Raw genomic sequence first — 14395 nt, 5'->3', positions numbered from 1 at the left:
ATAGACGAGGGATCGCTCATCTAACGTTCATCTATATCTAGCTCATGCCATGAAAACCACCTCACAATTTCCGCATACCACGTATGGCATCAGACTTGCTCTGCCATCCTCTATGATGCCTCCAATGCTCCATATATATATGCTGCACTCGAAACCCACCTCTCTGACCTTAAGAATTAAACTGCCAGCCTGGAGGCTAGAATATCCATTTTGTGCATTGCAAACTCTGTCCCCCATAATGCTAATTTTCTACAACAGATTATTCTTGAGAGCATAACTATCTGAGGTCTCTTCATCCGTCTCCAATCATCCCAAGGCGGAACCGTACATAATGTACAATACGTACAGTTCCGCCTTGAGATACCACATACGGCATCAGCCTTGCTCTGCCATCCTCTATGATGCCTCCAATGCACCATATATATATGCTGCACTCGAAACCCACCTGACCTTATGAATTAAACTGACATCCTGGAGGCTAGAATAAAGCATCTTTCTCCATTTTGTGCATTGCAAACTCTGCCCCCATAATGCTGATTGTCTACAACAGATTATTCTTGAGAGCATAACTAGCTGAGGTCTCTCCATCCGTCTCCAATCATCCCAAGGCGGAACCATACTTAATGTACGATACGTACTCCGCACACAAGGTACGTAGTGTATTATATGTATTGGGTTGTAAGGTACATTGAAAATCAATCCCAGCCATACTGCAGTTCTTTTCAGCACCATTTCTGCCCCACCCCCCCCGCCCCACCCCTTTTTTTTTGTCTAGCAGTCTATAATAGGACTTCTCAGTGTTTTTACTGTAGCTATTTTCCCTGAACATTGTAGCACCTATCTGATCATTGTGTCTCATAGGTCATGTATGCTTTCTGAAGACGTCAAGAGTACACATTACTTCTCTCTCACACACACATGAACATAGACAAGACAAAGGAGCTTCAACAACAACCGCAACAAAAGTTAGAATTATGGAAAATAATCATCAAAGACACGAAAGAAGCTATGTTTGTTTATTTCCGTTAAAAAATCAACCCAAAACTTAGTTTTTTCCACCTGCCATGATGTGGCGATTGTTGGAACTGCACCCGCATTTAGAGCATCTAAAAACGATTGAGTAAGGCCTGCCAGCAGAGGACCAGTCATGATTGTTGAGCCAAGATGTTTAGGCCTTGTTCTCTCAAAAATGAATCTTGTTAATGTCTCCAGGCCATTACGGAACTCAGGTCGCATCTTTTCAAGCTGCAGCAGCAAAAGACAACAAAAATTGACCCATTACAAACATTGACATATGAAAACTCATTCAGCTGATTAGCTCCGTTGTGGCTGATACATGATCACGTGAGTAATACAAGCAACTGCCTCAGAACACTTACAGGAATTTTGTCTAATCGTTGCAGATCTCGCTCCTCGTTGAGTGGTCGAACAAGGGTGAAGCACTCACGATCAGGAAAAAGCGCTCGTATCGATTCCCGTATCTATTTATGATAACCAAAAAGAACCATAACCATAAAGAAAGGTAGCTTCAATCCCTAAACCTCCAAGGAACAGAGTGATACAATTGCTCCTAATCAAAACTTTATAGGCTAAAACTTAATAATTGCTCCTTGATAGGCAACAATGCTGAAAGCACCACCAAAAACTGGTTATGTTTTGAGTTGACAGACACAGTAAGAAAATGTTTCGATGCTTATAATGACCAACATCCATTCATAAATGAGAGAATGCTAACCTCATTCTTGGCTGCAATGGCCTTTCCATTCCCAGACATTGGCTGTAAGGCAGACTCAAGGTACTCTCTGGGGGTTATTCTTCGTCCATCCTCAGCAAGCTCCAAGTAGAAATCCTACACATTGAATTTGGAAATTTATAAAGCGTTTGATCATAGAAATGGAACAGATGATGAATCACACAATCTAGTGTAAGCACTCATTCAACGCAAATACATGTCAAAATTAAACACAATCACAAGTTGCCATAGTTACACCAATCGGCTCCAAAAGTCAGAAGTCATCTAAGAGGGGCAGAATGCGGAACTTCTTTGTGCAAAGCTAAAAAGCATCAGGAGCTGAAACTGCAGGGAATGGAAGGGGAAACATTTAAGGGCGGTCGCCGGGGCGGGGGGGGGGGGGGGGGGGGGGGGGGGGGGGGGGGGGGAGATATGGAATGGATGGTGAACGGGGTAGCAACTGGAGCAATGACAACTCTCTCCACATGTGAACAGCCACCAAGACTCGAACAACCTGACATCCCTCTAAATGAGCCAGGAACCAATAGACAGCCCTTTAAATGTATAGGCCTCTACTCAAAGGCGTCATGTGCCGTGAAGCACCACTATCTAGCATCCAACTCCGAGAATCCCAACCCACAAGATCTGTTCAACCTCCAATGTCACTAGAGAAGTCTCTAAGAACCATAGTCACACGGGACGCCCATTTTTGGGCTTCCCGTCCCCACTTTTCCCTCCTTACTTGCCGTCCCGCCCTCTTTTTTACACTAAAAATCCATTTGAGCCCCGTCCCCACTCCTCCGGACGCGTCCCTTGTGACTATGCTAAAGGTAGCATATACCTAGATGAATCCAGGATAAGCCCAGATTCACCCTTAAAGGAAAGTGCAAGGTATAGAATCATGGTAATCACCCACAAGACAATATGACCATCAGCTCCATCATACAAATACCACGACATCCCCACTAACGTCGTCAGTGCCCAATAGTGGGTGTAAACTAGGTACTAACATATGCTCCCAACACAACACACACCACACTCACACACACATGAACATACATCAACACAAAGTTCAACATGTCGAATTTTTGTCAGATAAGGGGCAGACTCAGCCATAATGAAGCCTAGCACTAAAAAACCACAATAAATTGGAAAAAGTACAAAAGATCAAAAGAATTAGCACAAAATCAAATGGTCGTAACTCGGACGAAAACATCACAATGTGAAGCCTGCATGTCCGCTATGCAACTAAAAAATATACCTAGTTGAAGTTCTTGCATCTCTAAAGGTAGAATATCTAATTGAACTTCTTGTTGTCACGAGGACGTGGCAACTGCTAACCTTGGTTGTTGGTTTCTTTCCAATGATTTTTGTTTAATTTTTGAGACCTCTTCTTGAAGTTGAAAATAGTCGGACATTGTATGGCCAATGTGAACGGTAGTTTCACCTGCAGACGGGAAGTTGGTCGGCACTGGAACTCGTAATGTAAAAGGATGTCTAGGCTTAGTTCAAGATCATGTAGGTCCCCCCGTCGCACTTAGCAAGTTGGTGGATACTAGGAAGTGAACTCAATAAAGGCATAAAGTCAAGGTGGGACTACCAACAGAAAGTATTCAACAGTTGGGCCACGTTGCACTTTTGGATGCGGTCCCAATGAGGATAGATACTCAGAAGACCAGTGGAAACCCAACGGAAGCATCTCCTAAAAATTAGGGAACTGATAGTTTGGGCCGTGAAATTTGTTCGCGTCATTAGCTTTAGAATGACAAGGGGAACATTTTATTACTCTGCTGCAAAGTCAACTGATGCACCAGTTGAGAGATTTTTAAGCAGGAAGCCCAATGCAGAGAAATTGCATGTATGAGTGCCAAGTGGCACTTTTTGGCCAATTTACCAAGTTTGGGAGAACAGAACTCCTAACTGACTTTTTGGAGCAATTTTGAAGGCTGAGAAATCTGATTTTTAGCCATTTCTGTAACCGGCCTGTTAACTTCAAAAAGGGCGGTAGACTTTACTTCAAACCTTAATTTAGCTTTCACCCATTATTAGTCGTCTATTCTACCTGTGCTATAATGACACAAGAGAGGGGAATGGGATACAATTGCTAGAATGCATCTGTATGGGAGTCAGACACCAGATTGGCCCCTAAATAGGCGCCCCTTTCGGTATTTCTTTATTCTTTAAAAGAGGGAATAAACGTTGTGGTTCCCTACAAGCTGCCCCCCACAACCTTGGCTGAATTTCAACTGTTCTGGCCCGATTTCGGCAACATAACTGTACTAGGACCCTTCACAGTCAGTACTCCCACGCATTGGATGACTTTCCCGATGCATACGGACACATTGCAAAACCTGGCGAGAATCTGCAGCACGCTGAATTCTCTGTTTTCTGCCCTGAAAATGCGTCAGATCACCTCTACAGCGGTCTCCTCGCGTCCCCAAACCTCCTGGGGGTATTAGGGTCCGTTTAGGGCCAAAACCCTAAACCTGCAAAAATACACAGCAGGCTGTAATTCACTGTTTCGGGCTCCGTTTCGCGTGCCGGTCGCATCCGTAGCAAGTCCTCGAGCTCCCGCACCTATAGGGCTACTTGCCCTTTGAATCGGACCGGATTTCGCACGTGAAACCTCTCCGAATTCACCTGTACCTGCGGAGGATTAGCCGCTAGCTAATCCAATACCTGTGCAAGAGGCTCTTGCCTCGGCAATCGCGCATGAACCCACATAACTGTACATTGGTCAATCTGATGAGCCCACTAGAGGGGCATAACCATAAAGAATAGGGGGGAGAGAGAGCAGTGAGAGGTGTGCACGTCATGACATCCTGCACCTCACTGTACATAGAGGGTAAGCCAGCACTGCATTGAACCTCTCCCACCTGTGACAGCACTCAAAAACGAGCTCACAGCTGAAAATCACGTTTTTGTCTTCTCTTTAAGTAGTAAATTGGCCTCAGAGTGCCAAGTGTCACTCATTTGTGCATTTTCTCGCTTTAGACCCTCGGGTCTAAAAATATCTCACCTACAGCCTCTATTGACTTGGCCACAGAGTAACAAAATGATCCCCATGTCAAACTGCACGTAATGATGCGAAGACATTTTGCCGTCCAAAAATAGCAGTCCCTAAAATTTAGGAGTTTCTGCCATTACATTCTTCTAGGTCATCTGACCCCTCTTTGTACACTGCAGCCACACCCAGAACTGAAATGTAGCCTATGTAGCAAAGGATTCCGCTTTGGCTGGCCAATGACCCCACTTTGGCTAACCATAGTCCTTGTCCAACCTTAGTGCTCTTTAGCGCTCAGGATTGGACTCTCTCTGAACCGTTCCACACTGGCTATGCAATGCAGGGCAATTAGATTTCCAGAGGGGTGTTTCCAAAAGGTAAAACAAACAAAATTCCCTAAAGAAAGAGAAAATAAACAAAAATCGAATTGCCACTAGCTGGTGACAATTTCTCTCCATTTTCGAGCTTCACATGACTTTACCTAGGACCAAGGAGCTCGTTTTCAACATTGGAAGGCATCAGATGCGTGTTTACAGCGCTCTTTTGCTACGCTTTCAATGATACGCAGGTTTTGGCAGCCATGGAAATCTTTCCTTTTTGCATCTATTTGTTCACAGATGCATCACAGGTTAAGCACAGAAGAGGGGGCGCTCGATTTATGCTGGGGGGATGCTTCATTGAGAACCTGTCACAAGTTAAGAGCTATGGAGTGCTTTCTTTCCCTCTCATGTATAGTGTGGTGCTAGGAGTGATGCCTGCACACTACACATTGCTCTCTCTCCCCCCTACGTGCAGTTATGTGATGCCCCACAAGAGGGCTCTTTATTTGACTGATGTACAGTTGTGGGGGTTCATGCTTTTGTGCTCAGGCAAGACCCTCCTTGAGCAGAAACAGGATAGCTAACTGTTACTCCAAAGCAAGCACCGGTGAGGGTCATAACCTCACCGTAGAGGTGCGTTTTCAGCGTTGTGTATGCACTGTAAATTGACTGTTTTTCAGCCATACGGACACCAGAACCATTGGGAATAGTGTACCACTGGAAGAGGACAATTAGGGGACTGTTTGGGGCTGAAAACAGGGAAAAACCAGTAAATACAGCGTGCTGAATTTATTGTTTTTGGACAGAAATCAAAACGTGGAAGTGAGATCCAGCAAAGGAATTGATTTCGCGCAAGTTTTGGGGCTGTTATGCTGCCGAAATTTGGCCAAATCCAGTAGTATCTAGTGTGATACAGGTAAAGGATTCCCAAGACCTTACTTTGTAATTTACTCTCTCAAAGAATAAAGAAATACCGAAAGGGGCGCCATGTTTAGGGCCTACAAGTTGTCGGCGTCTGCTCGGAGCATTCTAGCTTCCGAGCCGTGTGTGTGCATAAGTGTTAATTCCCGTCGCAGGTTCCCTTTGCAAGTTCTCTCTTTGTGTGTGTCTAAAGTAAAGAATTTCGGGTGAAAGCCAAAGCCTACCGCCCTTCGAGCCGGTTTCAAGGTTCTATTGCCGGGACATCAATCACTTTTTCCTCAAGAAGTGAGCCTCGGTTGTTTTGGGTAAAGACATAAGAGTACAGGAACGCGGGATTATACTATGGCAGACAAAGGAAAGGGCATTATGGAAGAGGGTTCTTCTTCACAGGACAGACAAGAAATTCCGCATGTACGCCCTGCCAAAAAGTGGTCAAATTAGGACAGATTTTCTGCTACGTTTTTAGGGTTTGCAAGTATGAACCAAGATGAGATAGGGAGAGGTCTCATGGTGGTAGATTGGCTACTAGATCTCCTACGGGAGTGATGTGGGTCTGCCACGTGACCCGCTGCTTGCCGATTCGCTGAGGCGATTGCTTGGATTCTATGATGCAATGGTAAATCATCTTCAAATTTGAGCTTACTTTGTCGTGGGTAGTGCACTACAATGTTGTGGAATTATGCTCATTTGCAGAGGCAAGAGCCTCTTGCACAGGTAAAAAGTTAAGGGACACGTTGCAAGATGCTATGTGGTGAAGTTCAAGAACTATCCACATATGGATGGAAAGTGGATGGAAGAGCATGAATTGTCAAAGTCACCAAATGTATTGCAGCTTTACCTTGAGGTCTTTGGGTTACAGCCTACTTATACCCCAACCCAATGTGTGCAAAGGAGCGGTAATGATAGAGCTAGCACATCACATGTACATATGAAATCAGTGTAATAGATGGAAATGACAAAAGTATGAAGGTCTCATTAAGTCATTTGTATCTATGTGTGCAAAGGAGCGGTAATGATAGAGCTAGCACATCACATGTACATATGAATTCAGTGTAATAGATGGAAATGACAAAAGTATGAAGGTCTCATTAAGTCATTTGTATCTATGTGTTATGACCTTTCTTGCGGATACATGCGATAATAAAAGAGTGCTTACAACACAAGATCATGAGTGGCATGTATTTATGGTATGAAAGCAAGGACGTTTGCGATTTCAAGAGAGGGGTATGTCACGAGGACGTGGCAACTGCTAACCTTAGTTGTTGGTTTCTTTCGAATGATTTCTGTTAAAATTTTGAGACCTCTTTTTGAAGTTGCAAATAGTCGTTGTATGGTCAATGTGAACGGTAGTTTCACCCACAAACGGGAAGTTGGTCGGCACTAGAACTCGTAATGTAAAAGGATGTCTAGGCTCAGTTCAAGATCATGTAGGTCCCCCCGTCGCACTTAGCAAGTTGGTGGATACTAGGAAGTGAACTCAATAAAGGCATAAAGTCAAGGTGGGACTACCAACAGAAAGTATCCGACAGTTAGGCCACGTTGCACTTTTGGATGCGGTCCCAATGAGGATAGATAGTCAGAAGACCAGTGGGAGCCCAACGGAAGCATCTCCTAAAAATTAGGAAACTGATAGTTTGGGCCGTAAAATCTGTTCCTGTCATTAGCTTTAGAATGACAAAGGGAAAATTTTATTACCCTGCTGCAAAGTCAACTGATGCACCAGTTGAGAGATTTTTAAGCAGGAAGCCCAATGCGGGGAAATTGCATGTATGAGTGCCAAGTGGCACTTTTTGGCCAATTTACCAAGTTTAGGAGAACAGAACTCGTAATTGACTTTTTGGAGCAATTTTGGAGGCTGAGAACTCTGATTTTCAGCCATTTCTCTCCATTTTCGAGCTTCTCAAGACTTTACCTAAGACCAAGGAGCTCGTTTTCAGCATTGGAAGGCATCAGATCCATGTTTACAAGGCTGTTTTGCTGCGTTTTCAACGATACGCAGGTTTTGGCAACCATGGAAATCTTTCCCTTTTTGCATCTATTTATTCACAGATGCATTACAGCTCAAGCGCAGAAGAGGGGGCGCTCGATTTATGTTGGAGGGATGCTTCATTGAGAACCTGTCACAAGTTAAGAGCTATGAAGTGCTTTCTTTCCCTCTCATGTACAGTGTGGTGCTAGGAGTGATGCCCTGCACCCTACACACTGCTCTTCTCTCCCCCCTACGTGCAGTTATGTGATGCCCCACGAGAGGGCTCTTCATTTGACTGATGTATAGCTGTGTGGATTCATGCTCTTGTGCTCAGACAAGAGCCTCCTTGAGCAGGAACAGGGGTAGCTAACCGCTACTCTAAAGCAAGCACGGTGAGGGTCATAACATCACCATACACGTGCATTTTCAGCGTTGTGTATACGCTGTAAATTGACTGTTTTTCAGCCATACGGACGCAGAACCATTAGGAATAGTGCCCTACTAGCAAAGGACAGTTAGGGGATTGTTTAAGGCTGAAAACATGGCAAAAACCAGTAAATACATTGTGCTGAATTTACTGTTTTTGGGCAAGAATCAGAGGGTATACGCCACTGGAAGTGAGATCCAGCACGGAAATTGATTTCGTGCGGCCTTGCGCTCACACGAAGGTTGCTTTTTCCCACCTCACGTCGATTGGCCGGCCGCTAAGTGCACGGTCCGCTCTCGTTGAGTGAAAAGAGACACAAGGGGAAGCTGGACAAGCACTTCTTTCCTGGGATTCTTGTCACTCTTCAAAAACACGATTAGGAATTGACATGCCCAAGCGAACTTGGGTTCGTGCAACCTCAACAAGCAAAAAAAATTCTTGTGATTCTTGTGGTTCTTTCCTTGAGTGATACAGAACACTGCCAAAGCTCTGATACCAATGTTAGGTGCAGCGGAATGAATGTTTGCGCTTTGCTCAAGATGAGTGCTCCGAACTGTGCTCAAGGTTTCTTTTTACTTAAGGAAGGGAGAGCCTTCCGTTCCTTTAGTGAGAGAGTGCCATGGACACAAACAAAGTGAATGGACACTGTGCATGAAAGTGTATGAGACTGAGAGATAGAGAGAGAACAGAATACGACACCAGAGACGTTGTAAAACCCTCCTCCGAAGGCCCCACTATCGTCGGCGAGAGTGGTCTACTTATGATTGCACAATCTGGTACAAATGGTATGCATGAGACTGATGCAAGTCTACAAAAACGCTATGGGCTGAAATCTACGACTGAGCCAAAAACGCTGATTTTGGGGCTGTTTCCTGTGGGTCTTTGACGCTGAAAATCTGCACGTTTAGGGCTGAAAACTGAGGTTCTTCATGGCTGAAAACTGATGATCTTTACGTGGCTGAATCTGCTACTTCTTGTGGGCTGAATCTGCAAGTCTTTTATTGCTGAAATCCAAAACGCTAGAGACTAAGGTTGACCAAAAACGCTAGCTGATCTTGCATCTCCAAAAACGTTGGGCATGTGAAAAACGCCAGGTATGTGATGGTCTTGCTGGCGACGATCTGATGCAAAAACGCCAAGGGTTTGGCTTGCTGGCGATTAAGGCTGTTGAAAACGCTAGGGATAGGAATCTGCTGCTTGGAGAAAACGCCAAGGCTTGGGATCTTGCTTGGAGGGAATCCACCAAGGTTCTACTGAGAAGCTGCCTGTTGAGCTTGGCTCTTGTTGCCTCTTCTGCCATTTATTGCTAACTTGGGTTTGCTTATATACAAACTTAGCAAAATTGCCCTACCTACTTTTGTTGGAAAGTCACTTAAATTAATAAGTGAAAAATACCAAAAATAGGGAAAATAGGCTAAATGCACTGGAAAATTCCCTAACTGATTCTAATGGATTCTGATGGGAATATTGATGATCATGTTGTGTGCAACCAGAGGATATGCATCTATAGTAAGTGATTGGGCATGCACGGTCTACGAATAAACTCACAAAAGTGCCAGATCACTTCTAATCTAGACTGACTGGACTTACTGAACCCTGATCATGCTGTAGCTTGTCCACGGACACATAGGGTTGGATATGTCACGTGACATTTTAAGCATTTTTAAAATATGTTGTAGCATTCAAGTATAAACAACCATTGAGTATAAAAATAGAGCAATTGGAAGCGAGTAGCATTTTCATGATAATATCACATTGTGCACTAGAATTGATCTTGAATCAATGACCATTGCAAAAAAAAACCCAATTAGGGTCAAGTTTGAAACCTCGTTTCAAAATCCAAATTTTTTCAAACTTTTTCAAAAGTCTCGTAAACATTTCAAACAAGGTTGAAAGCACCTATCATCCAAGGTCCACAACCAGCTTCATCAGAGACACGATCGTATAAAGAGGCGAGTCAATGCCAAGCTCTTGTTCATTGTTCTGACTACTTCCTCGCTGATTTGATCAACATTTGGTGTGATTGAAGCAGGAGCATTTCATTTCATTGATGGTTCACTTGTGGTTGAAGAGACTCTGCTGGTAGTACCACTAAATACAAAGCTTCTCTACCGACCCGCTGAAATGAAAAAGAAGGATTTTTTTTCTTCTTCTTCTTGCCGGAGATACTTTCTGGGACACATCGTCTCAGCAGCAAGAGCACAGATGGACCCGGCCAAAATTGAAACTATCTACGATTGGCCCGATTTGAAGAATCTTCATGAAGCTTCTTGGGTTTGTGTTCTTACTACCGGCGGTTCATTCGAAAGTTTACAGATGTAGCTTCCCCTTTCCACATTCTGACACAAAGAGGAGTACTGAACCAGTATTGACTTTGTCGGGTTTGCAAAAGTCATTTGAAGTATATTGTGATGCTTGTGATCGTAGTCTGGGAGGGGTCTTAATGCAAGAAGGCCATGTGATTGCCTATGAAAGCCGATTGTTTTCAAGGCCGGAATTGACAGCACAGATGTATGAGAAAGAGCTTTTGGCGATGATCCATGCTCTTACTCAATGGCGACATAATACATTACCTACTCGGAGCCGATTTCACGGTCTTCACCGATCATCAAAGTTTACGCTACTTGTCACGGAAGCAGCTTTTGGAAAAACAATGCGGTGGGCTAGCATCTTATCACAATTTCACCTCTAGATTGTCCGTGTTCAGGGACAGAAAAACTTGGTGGCAGATGCTTTGTCTCGAAAGCCGTTAGTCTTGGCTATTCCGCGATTCATCATAGAAGCTTCAAGGACATGATTGATCTGTATGCCACAGATCCATATTTTTCTGATATATTCACTCGAATACAGAATGGGGAGGTAGTAGTGGGATATTCCATACGGGATGGCTACTTGATGAAGAAAACAATGTTGTGAGTTACACAGCCATTGAGGGAAAAGGTTTTGACTAAGTGCCATTGTCCACCTTTTACAGGTCACCGCGGCATTGACACCACCTTGAAAGGTGTGGAGCGTTACTTCTTTTGGCCGAGACTCAAGAAGGATGTGGACGACCTTGTACGCAATTCTTTGGTATGCCAGAAGGTCAAGTTTGACAGGCACAAGGCACAAGGATTGTTATAGCCTTTACCCATTCACACCCGCCCCTGAAAAAGTATTGCAATGGATTTCATTTTTGATCTCCCGAAGACTCAGAGTGGGTATGATGGCCATTCGGCTGTCATCGACAGATTTAGCAAGCAAGCTCACTTCATTCCAGTGAAGAAAACAGTCAAGCCGTATCATTTAGCGAGACTGTTCATTGCACATATTTTCAGACTACATGGCATGCCTGAGACAATAGTCTCCGACAAAGATCATTGATTCACGAATTTGTTCTGAAAGGCTATTTGAAATAACATTGGCACACGGTTGCAATTCTCGTCATCTTTCCACCCGCAAACAGATGGGCAATCTAAGATTGCAAATTCACTTGTACTGGATTTTTCAGTTTGTACTGGATTTATTGAAGTCTTACATTTCTGATCTGAAGACTCAATGGAAAAAAAATTTACCCTAGGTGGAATTTGCCTACAATAAGGCGATCCACTCTTCGACGGGGAAGGCGCCATTTGAGATTATTGAAGGTGCTCCGAAGGTTCTACCCTTCCTTAGCATGGAAGATAAGATTTTTGAAGCCGATCAGTACACGAGGGACTTAGACACTGCTTTTGCCAAGGTCCGGGAGGCCTTAGCACAATTTCAGGAACGACACAAAGAAGGCAACAGATCGACACCGTCGTGATTTGAAATTAAAGGAAGACGATTGGTCTTACGTTTTGAGAAGGCACGCCTAAGAAAGAAAAAGGGAAAGGAGCGGCTTTTTCCAAAGCTTAGCATGAGGTATTATGGCCCTTTCCAGATAGAAGAAAAGATAAATGATGTCTCCTTTAGACTGAAGCTGCTTGATACTTGGAAGATTCACAATGCATTTCATGTGAGTCTATTGAAGCCTTTTAAAGGTGATGTGCTTGATGATGGGGAGCCAGATGAGCAACCCGAAGTGGAGGAAAGCGAGGAGATACTCGTTCCAGGACAGATTTTGGCACACGAGGACAGAAAGATAAAAGGTTAAGTGATTACGCGGTTCTTGGTTAAATTCAAGAACTATCCTGCATTGGATGCGAAGTGGATGGAGGAAGAGGACCTAGCAGACACTCCTCATATGTTGGAACTTTACCTTGAAGCATTCGGTTTAGCATCGTCTACTCCAATAGAACCCCGATTTTAGCGAGGGTGAATCTAGTGCAGGGGGTTTGCACAAGAGGGGAGTCACTCCGCTCCTTTGATTACCCCGATTTTGAATAGTCACTGATGTCCCCTTTGGGTTTCAGGGATACTAAAGGGCTGAGTACTATTATGTTGTATGACCTTATAACTGGAATTCCCGAAAATAAAATTAACTGATTTGTACTTGACTTGTTTGAGTGCAAGAATTGAAAGACGAAATGACTGCAGCATTTCGGTCTCATAAATCTCTATGGACATGATTGCAATAAGGATTAGTTAATCAGGCATTCGTGAGGTCTCGGTTGGATCTAGATGCGATTACTAAATACGTTGCCAATTGATCATGGTTTGAGATTTGGAATGAATTTGTATGTGATTTGTCATGTGATGTGATGTCAAGTGATGTCTTGTGATGTCCGATGATGTGACTGTCGTCTTGTACAAGTGCTAGATGTGTCGTGTCTAGTGCGTCGGTACTAATAGTCAGTGTCTACTAAGACAGTTTATGGCCTCTGTCTGTTTTGCAAGCGTAATCGAGGGCAATTACAATTCTTTCAAGAGGGGGGTATGTCACAAACATGTCACGTGACAGGCCCCTCGACACACTCACACACTCTGCTGACGTCACAGTCGGTCCCGAAAAACGCACCGACAAGCTGACGTGGTAGGCCGTACGGACCTCCGCAATTTCCACTGACATGCTGACGTGGCAGTGTACGGATTTCCGAAGATTACGTTGCTGCTTTTGACTAGCTGAATTAGCGTTGAAGCTTTCGGGACAGTTTGCTTTTTTCTTTTGAAAGCTTTTGTGAGCCATTGCTTTTGAGTTTAAAAGATTTTGGGACTCTGCTTTTGGGGCATCCCTTGAAAGAATAAATAAGTCTTTTGGGCCTCATTACTCAAAGCATCTCGACGCACAGTCTAAGTGTGAGTTCCCGCGGACTCTCTTCTACGCAAGGCAGTATCGTTTTTTGTGAACTGTTTTAAAGTGATTCTCTGCTCTATCGCGGTAGAATCTCGACTTGGGGTGTCCAAGTTTGTTACAGATGGTTCAAGAAGAACAACATGAAGTCGAGGAATTAGATGAAATTATGATTCCTGAGCAAATTCTGGCAAACAAAGATAGGTCAAAGGTCAAGTTGCAAGACGATTTTTGGTGAAGTTTACGAACTATTCACCAATGGATGCTAAATGGATGGACGAGGCTGAATTGGTCGATTCGCCTCAATTGTTGCAACTTTACAAAGAGGCTTTCCAATTGGAACCTAAAGTGACATGAAATGCTTTTTGAAGCAATGTACATTATGTACTGTACACTTATATGGTGCATTTCGTTTGAATAATGTACAAAAGTAGACTTGACATGTGTTGTCATTGAATGAAATTTCAGTGCTTTGAAGTTGTATTTGTTACGCTTCAATAGAATGATTATACATGTGACATTGTGTTGCATCCGGAAGCATGTATATGAAAGGCTCCAAGTAAGCACAATTGGCTACATTTATGTGAGGCTTGAACTTGCGATGGCACAAATGGTAGTGGGAAATTCCTATCATTGCCCAATGTCATCCGTTAGCAAGAGAAACATGCGATGACACAAATAACCTGGGGAATCTTGTTATCGTCCGATGTCATCCGTTAGCATGTGTGGCTTGCAATCGAGGTCACTTGCTTCTTTCAAGAGGGGGGTATGTCACCAAGAGGTGATATTTTTGCAGTAGCTTTCTCTATTTCTATATATAGATATATCTCT

The 14395-nt window shown here is 43.7% G+C and overlaps 1 protein-coding gene across 1 annotated transcript in view; it reads right to left on the bottom strand.

Moving 5' to 3' along the window:
* Positions 1-14395, bottom strand: part of LOC147425816 (uncharacterized) — a 195425-nt gene that overhangs the window by 105769 nt on the left and 75261 nt on the right. The window contains exons 5-7 of the mRNA XM_086498070.1: positions 1736-1849; positions 1380-1481; positions 1060-1245 (exon numbers count right to left, since the gene is read on the bottom strand). Of these exons, the coding sequence (XP_086354196.1) occupies positions 1060-1245; positions 1380-1481; positions 1736-1849 (402 nt within the window). The remainder of the gene's footprint in view (positions 1-1059; positions 1246-1379; positions 1482-1735; positions 1850-14395) is intronic.

Source organism: Adiantum capillus-veneris, chromosome 24 (assembly GCF_014529385.1).
Source record: "Adiantum capillus-veneris isolate H3 chromosome 24, ASM1452938v2, whole genome shotgun sequence".
Classification (NCBI taxonomy): Eukaryota; Viridiplantae; Streptophyta; class Polypodiopsida; order Polypodiales; family Pteridaceae; genus Adiantum; species Adiantum capillus-veneris.
The sequence above is the reverse complement of the archived record's forward strand: the minus strand, read 5'-3'. Positions and strand labels throughout refer to the sequence as shown.